General features: G+C 41.9%; 1 protein-coding gene across 4 annotated transcripts in view; it reads right to left on the reverse strand.

Moving 5' to 3' along the window:
* Positions 1-16,217, reverse strand: part of agpat4 (1-acylglycerol-3-phosphate O-acyltransferase 4 (lysophosphatidic acid acyltransferase, delta)) — a 192,394-nt gene that overhangs the window by 35,105 nt on the left and 141,072 nt on the right. For all 4 annotated transcript variants that reach the window (XM_060831011.1, XM_060831010.1, XM_060831012.1 and 1 more), the window contains exons 5-6: positions 15,781-15,934; positions 14,180-14,282 (exon numbers count right to left, since the gene is read on the reverse strand). In XM_060831011.1, the coding sequence (XP_060686994.1) occupies positions 14,180-14,282; positions 15,781-15,934 (257 nt within the window). The remainder of the gene's footprint in view (positions 1-14,179; positions 14,283-15,780; positions 15,935-16,217) is intronic.

Genomic DNA, 16,217 nt, shown 5'->3' on the forward strand with positions numbered 1-16,217 from the left:
CATGGAATTCAGCATAGCACCCAGAGAACACTGGTTGGCAGACAAGAAATTGAATGGAATTGAATTTATTGACATGTCTACTGGGTCACAGCAAAAAGCTTTGTCTTGCGAGCAATATTGGCAGATCACAGTTAAAAAGTAAATAATTGGTAAACAGCAGCAAAAACAAAAACACGGGTACACAAGAGTTTCAGACTCCATTCAGTATTCTAACAACAGTAGGGTAGAAACGGTTTGGAAATGGATGGTGCGTGTTATCAGGCTTCTGTACCTTCTCCCTAATGGTAGAGGTTGTAGAAAAGCATTGCCAGGGTGGGGTGAATCTTTGACAATGCTGGTGGCCTTTCCTTGACAGGGCCTGGTAGATGGACTGTATAGATACCTCTACCATTAGGGAGAAGGTACAGAAGCCCAATAACATGCACCATCCATTTCCAAACCGTTTCTACTCTACTGTTAGAATACTGAATGGAGTCTGAAACTCTTGTGTACCTGTGTTTTTGTTTTTGCTGCTGTTTACCTTTGTGATTGTCCAGGCTGAGTTCATCACTCTGTAACCGCCTTCTGTCTTAATGGCGCAGTTGCCATACCAGGTAGTGATACATCCAGACATCTTGATGGCGCACCTATAAAAATTGGCAAGGGTATTCACTGTCATGCTAAATTTTCTCAGAGTGGGAATAAACAGATCTTTTAGAGTGGCAGCCAGTGACTAGGAAGGTCCTCCTGGGAATCAATGCTTGGATCCTAGCTTTTAACAATATATATTCATGACTGAGATGCGACAACTATATGTTATACCTCCAGTTTGTCAACGGAATAAAGCTGGATGAAAGTGTGAGGTGTGAAGATGCAGAGATGCTTCTGTGTGATTTGGATAAGTTGAGCGAGTAGGTAAATGCATGGAGATGAAGTAAAATATACAAAAACAGGAGGTCGTCCAATTTTGGTGGCAAATGACTCTGGTGCAGCCTCATCTGGAGTACTGTGTGCAGTTTTGGTCGCCATACTATAGGAAGGATGTGGAGGCATTGGAACGAGTGCAGAGGAGGTTTACCAGGATGTTGCCTGGAATGGTAGGAAAATCTTATGAGGAAAGGCTGAGGCACTTGGGGCTGTTCTCATTGGAGAAGAGAAGGTTTAGGGGAGATTTGATAGAGGTGTATAAGATGATTAGGGGTTTAGATAGGGTCGACACTGAGAACCTTTTACCGCTAATGGAGTCAGGTGTTACTAGGGGACACAGCTTTAAATTAAGGGGTGGTAGGCATAGGACAGATGTTAGGGGTAGATTCTTTACACAGCGGGTTGAGTGTTCATGGATTGCCCTGCCAGTAGCAGTGGTGAACTGTCCTTCTTTATGGTCATTTAAGCAGGCATTGGATAGGCATTTGGAAGTTATTGGGCTAGTGTAGGTTAGGTAGGATTCGGTCGGCGCAACATCGAGGGCCGAAGGGCCTGTACTGCGCTGTATCTTTCTATGTTCTATGTTCTAAAACAGAAAAGGTAGATTTTTGAAACAAGTGGTAATAGATGGGGAAAAAAAAGGGAAAAAAAAGAAAAAAAAGGTACAAAACAACCAGTGTGCCTTTGTACACCAGCTGCTGAAAGTACGTACAGGTACACAATCCTTCATTCGAAACCCTCGGGACCAGGTGGTTTTCAGAATTTTTCGGATTTCAGAATAACTGACAGTTTAACAGTGAAAAAAATTTATCAAACAGCAGACACCGTATTATGGGCCCAGAGACAGATTCAATGCCTGCCAGTACTGGGTCACATCCCCACATCACATTGGAATGATGTGGGTAGAGAGGGTATGGAGTTGGCATGCAAACAGTTGACCCAAACAACCTTGTTAATGAGTAAAAAACTTCGGATTTTGGATAAAGGATTGTCCACTTGTATGCAGGTACAGCAGGCGACAAAGGTTGCAAGCAGTATTATGCTGACCTTCAAAGTAACAAGTTTTGATTACAGGAGTAGGGATCTCTTGCTGCAGGCTTATAGAGCCCTGTTCTAACCACATCTGGAGTACAGTGTGCAATTTTGCTCTCCTTATCAGAGGGTAATGTTTTGGCGTTGGGGGGGGGGGGGGTGTAGATTTACCAAAACTGATCCGGAGATGGCAGGACTGACACATGGAGAGAGAATAAATTGGTTTGGTCTATATTCAATGGAGTTTGGAAGTGGTGGTGATGGCAGAGAATTCATGACTAGACAGAAAGTAAATATGAAGAATGTTCTCAATGACCAGAAAGTCTCCAGCCAAGAGTCACAGTCTAAGGAACATGGGTTATGTCATTTCGGACCGAGATAAAGAGAAACTTCTAAGAGAGTGTGGCAAGCATGTGGAATTATCTGCCACAGTAAATAGCTGAGGCCAAAACACTAAATTCATGAGGGAAGTCGATATAGTTCGTAGGGCTAAAGGGATCACTGAGTATGGTGAGAAAGCGGGAAGAGGGCATCAGATTGGATCAGCCAGGATCAAATTGAACAGCAAAGCAGCTTGAAGGATTCAAATATCTATTCCTGCTCCTATTTTCTGTGTTTTGGTTGGCTATGGAAAAGACCAAAAAAATCCAAAGCATGAATTAATAATTGTGGGAAAACCAACTTCAATTATGTAACAACCAATCTGGACAAGAAAAATTTGATTCAAAAGTTGGGAAGTAAAATGGTAACTGAATCAAAGTTTTTAAAACCACAAAAAAAGGGAAAGATAGGGAAAACAATTCCAAAGATCCTTTGAAGACAAACAGGATAAAGAACAAGATGAAAAAAAGTCTGCAATGGCAGACAACAGGTTGATAACAGAATAATAGATAAAATAATAGGCTGAATACAGAAGGTTGGAGAGGGGTCAGGAAAAAGCAAATGTCAAGCCAAATCCTACCTCATTACTTTAAATGTGAACTCTGACCGCTACATTTTTAAAAAATGGGCACTGAAGAATTTTAAAATGACTCAAACTGCTAAGTTCACCTTTGCTTGTGCAGTATAGTCTATCAAGCTTCTGGAAAGTTCCAGATTGAAATCATACTGGGTAGGGGACTTTCCCCTGGAATAAAAAGATACCCAAGACAAATGTGTGCTAGTTTACACTTGCCATTAGATTAGATTTAGATTCCCTACAGTGTGGAATCAGGCTCTTTGGCCCACCGACCCTCCAAAAACTAACCCATCCAGACCCATTTCCCTTTGACTTATGCACCTAACACTATGGGCAATTTTGCATGGCCAATCCACCTGACCTGCACATCTTTGGACTGTAGGAGGAAACCAGAGCACTAAAGATTACTCAAAGCACAGAACTAGTGGACTCCTAGAGCTTAAATTCTTATATTTTGGCCTTATTATTTTCATCAAGTTTTAATCAAAAGTTTGCTAACAACAAGGCCTAGTGAAATTTTCTTGCACAATCATTCTAAACTCATCTCTAACAATCTTTTGGCACCTTTGTCTGATGCCAATCCAAATTTCCCACTCAGTTAAAAAGCTATGTATACAGGCATCCCTGGTGCCTGCACTATATTTAAGAGTTAATGTACAATGGGTCAAGCACCGAGTACAGAATTGTCCCATATATAGTTGTAGAAATTTGCCCTGGATTTGGGGGTCCAGGGAGATTGGTACTCAACTTTGCTGACAAGGATGGATGGAGAGGTGTAGAGGAAGGACTTCCTCTTCCCTCCGGAACAAAGTTAGGCATGATAGTAGACCTGGCAGCATCACTCACTCCCTCCCACCATCCTGCAATCTAATTCTGCATACACACACATGCACACCTCAATACCTTTCCCCCACCTGCACCAGCACTATGTCAACCTCTTTCACCGCACTCAACCCTTCAGTTTCATTTATCGCAGAAAAAAAAAACTGTATGACAAGGGTGAAAGAATCAGGATGCTGATGCAAGTATTCATCTCCTCACCACATACAAAGGAGAGGATTCTAGCCCTTGCAGGTAAAGGCTAGAACCTTATTATAGGAGATGCTAAAAGTTCTGCAACCCAGCAACCAAGTACAAAGCATTGTTTACTGTTGTAAACTATTGTTTGTGCCCATCACCCCTTGTGATTTTAATTTATCACCTAGTTGCAATATTCTGTAGTCTTCCACAGGCACCAGCGAGAGGTCCACTGTTTGTGTCAAGACAGTCACCTTGCAAAACATGTTCTTCTCTCCCTCAAAAAAGGAGGGAAGCCCAGATGCTCTAAATGAAGCACTGGCAGGGCTGCCTTCTGAACTCCCAATCAGCTCAGATACTTGCACTTTTATTTTAAAATGATTACAGGTAATAGCATCTCCATCACTGCCATGTCTTACACAGTTGGCTGTGAAAGAAACATCTCAGGTTGCTGGCACTCAAAGGTCTGCTGGAGAACAAGCACCTGTTCAATTCCAGGTAGGAGAAGATCCTGTGGTGTGGGAAATTCACAACTTCATATAGATACACAAGCAGATGCAGAAGCAGGAGGCAGGTTTGTTGGGGGACACTGGGCAACCTAATTAAGAGGCTGAAGCAATATAGTTAGGACTCTACTATCTTAGGTGTGAGAGCATCTGGCTGTGTCCAACATTCAGTGCATTTAACAGACCAACTGACCTGTACTGTATCGTTCCAACATTGGTGCTCAACACCAAGATGAAGATGAAACAAGGGAATCTGACCTCAACTCCAGGATCTCCTTCCTCACAAGGAAGCAGGTAGTGCCACAGGAGGAACCATACATTTCTATCAGTCCTCTCAAGACACACCAGATATATCTGCGCCTTCCATCTCCACCCTACTTGGCATTCAGTCCCATGCAAGCTACAGCTGAGGAAGATATACCTGTATCTGAGCAGGACACAGAATAATTGAGCTGAAAATGTGTTGCTGGTTAAAGCACAGCAGGTTAGGCAGCATCCAAGGAACAGGAAATTCGACGTTTCGGGCCAGAGCCCTTCATCAGGCTCTGGCCCGAAACGTCGAATTTCCTGTTCCTTGGATGCTGCCTAACCTGCTGTGCTTTAACCAGCAACACATTTTCAGCTCTGATCTCCAGCATCTGCAGATCTCACTTTTTACACAAAGGATAATTGAGTCCTCTAGCCTTAAAGGCTCTGGGGGTTACCCAACCAAAACCTTTAAAGCCAACAGATTCCACTGTAGGGGAGACAACTTCCATCTCAAACTATATACTTCTGGGTTCCACCTCTGAAGGAACTGTGATGACTGGACAGCATAGATGACACAGGTGAGGAAAGTTTTTGAGTTGGTAAATTTGATCACTTTACACACTAGTTGTGTGATAATCTAACCACAACAACTGCAAAGTACAGAGTTCACTAATACTAGACATGATATTATGCCGCCCAAGGTGTGAAGAGAACTGCTCCTACAAGCAAGGCGATTGCTACTTGGCAATTCTTTCCAGATAGATTAACATTTTCATTGCATCATTGGCATTAGTGGAATTAATTTAGCATTCTGCATGCTATGGTGAGGAATACTTAGTGCAAGGATTTGGACAACACAAAAGTAGGACAAAGGTTCACAAGGCATGTATGATCCATATTTCAGCTTCAGTACACGTGTCAATATAGTGGCATTGTACTTTTAAAATGCCTCATGAAGCACTCACCCATTGACTCCAGATGTAATCATAACAATTGTCTTTTTCATTGTGCTGTAAATAACATATGTGCAATGAAAAAGGTAACTGCAGTCACTCCATGAAGAGTGAATCTTGAGCTCAGTTCAACTCACCAAATGTACAGATGCCCTTCATGGTTGTGCTTCCTATTAAATCTATGACCTTTACACTTCCCCAAAAGCCCCGCACAAACCCATCTTCACCAGCTCACTATACCCCCAGCCTCAAATCATATCAAATAAACATGCCAGATCTAGTAGTGATTAGAGCACTGACCACTCATGGAAGCAAAGATGTGCTGCTTATAGTCAATGACCAGTCTCACTCCCCTTCTCCAAAATGAATTCTTTCCTTCCATATTAAAATGATCTAATTTTTTGTATATTTCTGTATTACAATCCCCTTTTCATCTGAGGATTCCAATTGGAGTCTCCACAATTGAATTTTCTCAGCATCTCTCCCCAAGCAGTGGTCCCCTAGGACTGATCATGGCCAGCCACAAGTGACTTAACTAGGCAGTTCTGAACAATGACGGACGAAGCAGCAGCACTCCAAAAGCTACTGCTTCCAATTAAATCTGTTGGACTATAACCTGCTGTAGTGTGATTTTTAACTCAGAGCGATACAAATATCAGTCAGTCAGTCTGGTTATTCATTGGTCAGAGTGTTGCCCAGACTCCTCTGGCTGGTTGCATAAGATCCAGTGACTCACTCCCTGGACTACAGAGGTCTAGACCTACTGGCCATCCCAAGGATAACCAGAATCTCCCTATGACTTACTGTGCCAGGACCTCTGACGAAAGGATGTCTCAACTGAAGCATGAGCATTCGAATAAAGAACATGACCTTCAAGCCTACTCCACCATTCAATTTCATGATGGCTGCACTGGTTTTAACCTCAACTCGACATTCATGAATGTCACAATCTTTCATCCCCTTGGTTATCAAGGATCCACCCCTGCTTTAAAATTTAAGAATTCTGTATTCACTGCATTTTGAGGTAGGAAATTCCAAAGACTCCATCTTTAAAAATGTTTCATCGGTTTTAAATGGCCACTCTTATTTTTAAGCTATGACTGCTAGTCCTAGATTCTCCCAGGAATGGAAACATCTTTTCCGCATCCACCCAGAAAAGTTGATTAAAACAAGATCATGATGCAAGTCACCAGGTTCTAAATTCCCAAGGAGACTTGTCTAGCTTTCCTTTGGGGTGGCACGGTGGCTCACTATTTAGCACTGCTGCTTCACAGCGCCAGGGACCCAGGTTCAATTCCAGCCTTGGGCGACGGTGTGTGGAGTTTGCACATTCTCCCTGTGTCTACAAGGGTTTCCTCCGGGTGCTCTGGTTTTCTCCCACAGTCTAAAGATGTGCAGGTTAGGTGAATTGGTCATGCTAAATTGCCCATAGAGTTTGGTGTATTAGTTAGGGGGAAATGGGTCTGTGTGGGTTACTCTTCGGAGGGTCGGTGTGGACTAGATGGGCCAAAGGGCTCATTACTAATCTAATCCTCATACTTGACATTCATACTTTCCTCAGACTGATCTGAAGACTACTCCCTTTAGACTTTGAGACAATGTCACTTGGTTGATGCACACAAAGATACATGTTGCTGGCGTGCTGTGCCCATGCAAGGTTGGCTCTCTGTACCACTTAGCAAAACATCCACCCTCAGTGGTGGATGTAGGTTCAGTTACAGCATTTAAAAGACATTTGGATAAGTTTATTAATAGGAAGGGTTTAGAGGGATATTGGTCAAGTGCAGGCAGGAAGGACTGGTTTAGTTTGGGAACATGGTCAATGTGGGCTGGTTGGATCGAAGAGTCTGTTTCCAGGTTTTATGACCGATTGTTGCCAAGTATGACAAAACTACTCCATTTTAGGTCTGCACTAAACGGTGGTTCAAGTCAGAAGTATGGTTAGCCTTTAAGATGCAGCGAAGGGATAAAAAGTACTAAGGTGCCAGGCAGGGCTGCTTTCAACATCCTGTGGAACCACAGTGAACAAGCACAAAGACAGCAAGCAGCAGCCCAAATATGCAGCTTGGTCCAGGCCATGACTTGCACTACTACCCTTGCAGTAGCATTCCAATGATAGGTGCTAGAACATTCCAAAATGCAAAATGGCAGTGAAGCAGCACTATAAATTCATTGGCAATATGCCAGAAGCCAGTGTATGTGGACATGGGTGTGCCCCAAGATGTTGGTTCTGGGTGTTCAAGATGTAGGCCCTAGAGAGCAACTTACAGTCACAGCAGGTTCTCAAGACTCCCACATTAGAAATTCCCAATCTCTAGTGTCTGTCTGGTGAGTGGGAGAATGGAATTCTGCATATCAAATAATGGTAGCAAGAATCTCATCTCAACATCCAGGACTTGGTTGGAAAATGCAAGCTTTTGATCTCAATGTCAAACAACCCCTCATTCAACAGAATCTCTAGCGTGTGGAAGCAGGTCATTCAGTCCTCAAGTCACACCAATAGCACAGACCCATCCCTCTACCCTATCCCTGTAACCCTGCATTTTCTTATAGCCAATCCATCTAACCTGCACATCTTTGGACTGTGGAAGGAAACCTGAGCACCGAGAAGAAACTCAGACACAATGAGAATGTGCAAACTCCACAGACAGTCGCACAAAGTTGGAATCAAATCCAGGGCCCTCGCGCTGAGGCAGCAGTGCTAACTACAGAGTTGTCCATCTAAAAATTCTCTCAAATTTCAGGGCCTAGGAAGACTCTGCTCTTAGACTCCATCTCCAAGTTTGCAATTGAACAAAAGCTGACACAGACCAATTATTGATTAGTTAAGAGTGAAAGTATGTCACCAAGCTCTAATTGCGAAGTGATGGCTTCACACTAACAAAATTATTGTGGCTTCATGACACCACCATTGAGAGAGTCTGGAATCAAGTGGAAGTAACAGGCTTTGATCGAAGCATCAAGAAAGGACGTGAATCATTTATAGGTCGTTAAAGGCTACATGAAGTCAGCAGCAACACTGTGCCCTCCTCACCTTTTTAAGAGCTGGGAGGTTGTTATAAAGTCTTCTGACACAAAAGACATGCCTGATTCATGACTTACTGAACATTTCCATTCAAAAAAAGTCTACTATAATTTTGATATACGATTCCAAGTATTTAAACCACAGTTCAAAAATAAAAGACTTCCTGCTGTTTTTAGTTTTTTATCAGCTAACCAAATAAACTATTAAATATTCTTTTGGGTTAACCTTTGTAGAAGTACATGCCATTCTTTAACTGCATTTCTTAAACTGCAGTGGGCAACTAAATGTAGTACTTACATTTTTCAGCACTAATCAGAGTCAGAGATACACAGCATGGAAACAGACCCTTCGGTCCAAACCTATCCCTGCCAACCAGATATGCCAACCCAATCTAGTCCCATCTGCCAGCACTCGGCCTATATCCCTCCAAACCCTTCCTATTCATATACCTATCCAAATGCCTCTTAAATGTTGCAATTGTACTAGCCTCCACCACATCCTCTGGCAGCTCATTCCATACACGTACCACCCTCTGCATGAAAACGTTGCCCCTTAGGTTTCTTTTATATCTTTCCCCTCTCACCCTAAATCTATGCTCTCTAGTTCTGGACTCCCCGACCCCAAGGAAAAGACCTTGCCTATTTATCCTATCCATGCCCCTCACAATTTTGTAAGCCTCTATAAAAAGTCACCCCTCAGCCTCCAACGCTGTAGGGAAAACAGCCCCAGCCTGTTCAGCCTCTCCCTGCAGCTCAGATCCTCCAACCCTGGCGACATCCTTGTAAATCTTTTCTGTACCCTTTCAAGTTTCACAACATCTTTCCGATAGGAAGGAGACCAGAATTGCACGTAATATTCCAACAGTGGCCTGACCAGTGTCCTGTACAGCCACAACATGACCTTCCAACTCCTGTACTCAACACTCTGACCAATATCAAACACCTTCTTCACTATCCTATTTACTTGCAAATCCACTTTCAAGGAGCTATGAACCTGCACTCCAAGGTCTCTTTGTTCAGTAACACTCCCTAGGACCTTACCATTAAGTGTATAAATCCTGCTAAGATTTGCTTTCCCAAAATGCAACACCTTGCATTTATCTGAATTAAACTCCATCTGCCACTTCTCAGTCCATTGGCCCATCTGGTCCAGATCCTGTTGTAATCTGAGGTAACCCTCTTTGCTGTCCACTACGCCTCCAATTTTGGTGTTATCTGCAAACTTACTAGCTTTACCCCTTATGCTCGCATCCAAATCATTTAAGCACTAGTGTGCAAATAAGTAGTCCTCTATACCGAAACCCTGAAAATCTGTTGCTGTATTTAGACTAATTGCATTCTGATGGAGAGATAAGGCATAATAGTTCCGAAACACGCAATTTTACCATTAAAGAAATAAAACACTGATTGTAAACCGTAGGAAAAGAAGTTGGAGTTTCAGTTTATTCCTCATTTATCTGTAATAAAAATAATAGAAGCAAGGATAAGAACTAGACTGGCAGCCAGCACAAGGGAATCACAACATCTTCTATAGGCATACAAACAAAATAAAAGGGGTGCTGAGGAATGTGAGAATTGAGATTAAATAGGAGATCAGTGCATGCATACAGGAGATATAATTAATGCTTATTTAAATTTACACTTTTCATCGATTATCCCAAAATATGCTGATAGACAGGAGGATGGGTCATTGCTTAATCATTCAACAGAACCAGATGACATAAATCCAAAGAAAACTGAAGGATTAGTGCGTAGGAACTAGAGGTGCACAGGCCATAAATTTCCAGTCTTCTTTAGACTTGTGGATGGTACCAGAGAAATGAAGAATTACAAACAGTTGTACTCTTTGTTCAAATAGCAGTACAAAGATAGGTCAATAGTTGCTGAGCTTGGTCAGTTTAATTGGGGTGGGAAAGTCCTGAAACTGTTAATTTTGGTTTGAATTGTCACTCAAGCATTTGTGGATTAATTTTAAAAAAGGAAAGATAGCAAGGATCTGTTCAGGGCAATTTTTTTTCTCAAAAACTAATTCATTTGACGTTTTTGAAAAGGTCCGATGGAGGGCAAAGACTGTTGGAGAGCAAAAGTTGATGTGGGTACCTAAACTTCCAAGAAGCATTTAATAGAGTCACATAACAGATTTGCCAACAAAACAATAGTTCATTTAATAAGAGGGACAATAGTCACATGGATATGAAAAAGGCTCAGTGACAGGAGACAGTAGTGATTAACACATGCAAACATATGCTGGTGAAACTCAGCAGGTCTGACAGCACTTGCGGAGAAAGAAACAAAAAAAAGTTAATATTTTGAATCCAGTACAGCTTCTTCAGAAGTTAAACAAGGGTGCAATATTTGCAATTCAACTGCACCACCTAACTCAGCAAAAGACTGGCCTGAAGAACAGTCATACGGGATTCAAAATATTAACCATTCTCTCTCCAGATGTTGCAAGTCTGAGTTTCTCCAGCATTCTCTGTACTGGTTTCAGGTTTCCAGCATCAGCAGCATTTGTGCTTTTACTGGAGTGATTAACAGATGCCATTTGAAATGTAGGAAGGTTTGCAGTGCAGTTCACCCTCAGGAATCAGGGATTGAAGCCTTGCTCTTCTAAGTCACTAGTATGTGCTAGGAACTTGGTGTCTGAAAATTTGTAGATGATACCAATCTTGGAACCACTGCAAACTGAGAGGTCAGGGTAGAACTTCACAAAAGGACAGACTGGTACAGATAGACAAGTAGTAATGGAATTTTAAGTATAAAATTATTCATTTTTGGTAGGAAGATTCAGACCAATGTAAAATAATGGGTTATTCTTAAGTTGGGGGAGCAGAGGGCTCCAAAAGTTACATCTCAGGCCAGTTTCGTTCAGTTACTGTTAGCTTTTTTTTTAGGTATACAAAGATTGGGATCCCAGGCACTAAGAAAAATCACAAAATTTAAGTTACTATATAAAATGTGGATTGTTCTCAATTCTAATAAGCATGTGTTCATACTTTAACAGCCATAATGAATTAAGTAAACTGCAGTCGACTTCCCATAGAGTGCATCATTTAGCAAAACGTGGGCTTAAACCCGGAGGATTTCTTTGCAACATACCACCCCCATCCAACATTAATGACACCATGGATCACTAAATTTCACTAACTTTGTCCCTTATACAAAAAGAGATTCAGATCTATATGGACTTCAGTAAGGCATTTGACAAGATTCCCCATGGGAAACTGATTAGCTAGGTTAGATCTCATGCAACACAGGGAGAGCTAGCCATTTGGATACAGAGCTGGCTGAAAGGTAGAAGAAAAAAAAAAGGGTGATGGTGGAGGGTTGTTTTTCAGACTGGAGGCCTGTGACCAGTGGAGTGCCACAAGGATTGGTGCTGGGCCCTCTACTTTTTGTCATTTACATAAATGATTTGGATGCAAGCATAAAAGGTACAGTTAGTAAGTTTGCAGATGACACCAAAATTGGAGGTGTAGTGGACAGCGGAGAGGGTTCTCTCAGATTACAACAAGGTCTGGACCAGATGGGCCAATGGGCTGAGAAGTTGCAGATGGAGTGTAATTCAGATAAATGAGAAGTGCTGCATTTTGGGAAAGCAAATCTTAGCAGGACTTATACGCTTAATGGTAAGGTCCTAGGGAGAGTTGCTGAACAAACAGACCTTGGAGTGCAGATTCCTAGCTCCTTGAAAGTGGATTTGCAAGTAGATAGGATACTGAAGGATGCGTTTGGTATGCTTTCCTTTATTGATCAGAGTATTGAGTACAGGAGTTGGGAGGTCATGTTGCCGCTGTACAGGACATTGGTCAGGCCACTGTTGGAATATTACGTGCAATTCTGGTCTCCTTCCTATTGGAAAGATGTTGTGAAACTTGAAAGGGTTCAGAAAAGATTTATAAGGATGTTGCCAGGGTTGGAGGACCTGAGCTACAGGGGGAGGCTGAACAGGCTGGAGTTATTTTCCCTGGAACATCAGAGGCGGACGGGTGACCTTTATAGAGGTTTACAAAATTGTGAGGGGATAGGATAAATAGGCAAGGTCTTTTCCCTGGGGTCAGGGAGTCCAGAACTAGAGGGCATAGGTTTAGGGTGAGAGGCGAAAGATATAAAAGAAACCTAAGTGGCTACTTTTTCACACAGAGGGTGGTACCTGTATGGAATGAGCTGCCAGAGGATGTGGTGGACGCTGGTACAACTGCAGCATTTAAGAGGCATTTGGATAGGTATATGAATAGGAAGGGTTTAGTAGGATATGGGCCGGGTGCTGGCAGGAGAGACTAGATTGGGTTGGGATAGCTGGTCGGCATGGACGGGTTTGACCGAAGGGTCTGTTTCCATGCTATACATCTCTAGGACTCTATTTCAGAATTCTGAATCCACTGTCACACAGACTGCCTCAGTATTCACTCATGCTGAGATTATTCAATCTCTTCTGTTGAGATTGGACTTCAGAATCTACTCAAGCATAATTACAGTTTTTTTCATAAACGGAAAGCCTCACTACACTGAAACTACAAGGGTTTGTCCAAATTCCAATACTTCAGTTGAGCCAAGCCAAGAGTGCTGTCGAGCTTCCTTCACCACCACCCATTAAACCATCATGTGGTTTCCCAGGACTTCTTCCAAGTCCCAACTCCTCCAGGCGATTTGCAGGGCTTTTCTGACCCCTAAATTGTACCCATCAGCACACACCCATGGCTTCTGAAAATCCTAAGTGCAACAGCAGCATCTTTTCAAGATGAAGCTTCTTCCCTTGTTACTGCTTACTTGATTGGAACACATAGGCTGTGCTATCATTCCCATCCTGGTCCCACGACTTGTGGTTTTTTTCCCCAAAAAAGTTCCAACACAGGCATGCTGCTCCCTCTAAAATGGTCAGATCTCTCAGCTATTTAACTAAAACATAACAGCGTATCATGCTGCCATACAAGATTAATAAAAAGCTCAAACGCTTTTTCTTCACCACATCAGACATTTAAAAAAAAAGCCCATTTATTTCACACACCCCAGCCTGTAAGTCTCATTCCTGATGAAGGGCTTATGCCCGAAATAGATTCTCCTGCTCCTCAGATACTGCCTGACCTGTTGTGTTTTTCCAGCACCATATTTGCAATTGCCGTATAAGATAGGCAAGTATCAGATCTTGTGGTCTCTTTGCAATGCAACCCAAAATAGGCTCAGGTTTCACCAGTGCTGGTATTCAATGCTCATTCAAAAAGGTGACAGGATACACAGTACAGTTAATAAACATCACACTACATCAAATATGTCATTAAAATTGGGGCATAGAGTACAAAATCAAGCATGTTATGCAAAACTTACATAAAAAACTCTAGTTTGGCCTCAACTGAAGTACAGCATCCCGTTCTGAGTGCTACAGACAAGAATACTACAGAATACAATATAAAGCATTTGAGCCAATCACTGCGTGGTTAATTCTTAAATTAGGGATGGGCAATAAATGGAGGCCTAGCCAGCGATAGCGATTCATCCTGAATGAATTAATTTTAAAAAACATGCCAGCATCTTACCGGACATACAGATCTGCATGGTATTTTTTTCCATGTAAAGTTCCTAGCAATGTCGGGTTTTCACCATTTCTGAAATTGAGTGTGGCATCATACACAGCTGGAACTGGAGGAAACCATTTTGAATGTGAGTATCACAACACAATCAAAATGTATTCTATTTTAAAACTAGGTTATAGTTAAGTAAAACCAGCAATGACTATAGGTCACAAAAGTAGTAAAAGAAAATTAACATATTTAGTCACAAAAAAAAAATCACATTTGATATAGATTGTTGAAATTTCAGTGTGGTGAAGGTAAAGGATGAGATTTTTATTTTGGAGAAAAATCGGGAGAAAGTATTTCACAACATCAAAATCCTGCCTTCTGATTAGTGTGGTGAGGCCAAGCTGGCATCGTATCCATCAGCTTCTCCAGCAGGTCCAAGCAGACACAGAAACTGGATGACCGTCCTCAATCTTAACTGCTCATAAAAAAAAAACTTAATACATGGCAGCTTTGGAAGATAGTGGAGGATCTGAAATGCCCACTTTCATAAAGCTCACAATGCCAGGACAGCTGGCAAGCTTGCAATTCAATTTTTTTTTTAAAAATGAAGTGACAGGAATGATAGCAATAATTCTCGCATTGGGTTTGACACTATTTTTAATGGCCATGTGCCAACCGTTGCCCTCATGTTAGGGCAGGCACATGTAGCTGAAAGAGAAGAGAATGAAAGTTTAAGTAAATAGGAATTTTTTTTGGTTTTGAGGCTATGATGTGTCTTCTGACTAAAGATTGCACATGCTAAAAAGTGTTGCTACAATATATTTTCTAAAGTTGCAGCAAAACATCTCTGAAACCAGTTTTCATTCAGCCATAAAGCATAGGAGCTTGAATACAATGCTTCATATCGTTTATCGTTGTACTACTGAGACTTTATAAAGCTCTGGTTAGGCCCCATTTGGAGTACTGTGTCCAGTTTTGGGCCCCACACCTTAGGAGGGACATACTGGCACTGGAGCGTGTTCAGCGGAGATTTACACGGATGATTACTAGAATGGTAGGTCTAGCAAACGAGGAACGGCTGAGGATCCTGGAACTGTACTCATTGGAGTTTAGAAGGTTAAGGGGAGATCTAATAGAAACTTACAAGACAATACATGGCTTGGAAAGGGTGGATGCTAGGAAATTGTTTCTGTTAAACGGGGAGACTAGGACCTGTGGGCACAGCCTTAAAACTAGAGGGGGTCAATTCAGAACAGTAATGTGGAGACATTTCTTCAGCCAGAGAGAGTGGTGGGCCTGTGGAATTCATTGCCGCGGAGGGCATTGGAGGCCAGGACGCTAAATATCTTTAAGGGAGAGATTGATAAATTCCTGATGTCGCAAGGAATTAAGGGCTACGGGGAGAATGCAGGTAAATGGAGTTGAAATGCCCATCAGCCATGATTAAATGGCGGAGTGGACTCGATGGGGCGAATGGCCTTACTTCCACTCCTATGTCTCATGGTAAGGTAGTCAGTGTGGTTTGACAAAAAGTGAGTTAGAAATTTGTAGCTAGGTATTTCAGCATTTCAAGACCAACTTTCATACAATCTTAACACATCTGCTTGGAAGCTTACCTACATTCCTTAGACATTGTACTGTCAGTGCAAGGCCTTTTGTTCGAGGAAGTAGGTGATACTTTAGTTTAGGTAAGCCTTTGGCTTCAGCTACCTGCATGCTGATCTTGTGTTTTTTCTCCGTAAATCGTGTTCCTTCACAGTGAATCAGAAACTGTAAGTCAGAGAAGATATCAAAGGCAGTAGCAAGTCATTTAAGGCTCAATATTCTGATAGAAGCATCTGTTGAAAACTATCCCAATCATCTTTTGCCTCTAAAACTGACTGTAACATCAAGCATTGCATTAATTTTCTTTTGGCAGAAACAAAAATTAACTAGGTGTTTTATTTGCAATGCTGTGGCCCTACAAGTGATCTCAAGATACGAGACAAAGACATAATTTAGACAACAAAAATTGAAGCATTAAGATCAACCAGAGAATATTGCATTAAGGAAA

This window comes from Hemiscyllium ocellatum, chromosome 10 (genome assembly GCF_020745735.1).
Source record: "Hemiscyllium ocellatum isolate sHemOce1 chromosome 10, sHemOce1.pat.X.cur, whole genome shotgun sequence".
NCBI classification, from domain to species: Eukaryota; Metazoa; Chordata; class Chondrichthyes; order Orectolobiformes; family Hemiscylliidae; genus Hemiscyllium; species Hemiscyllium ocellatum.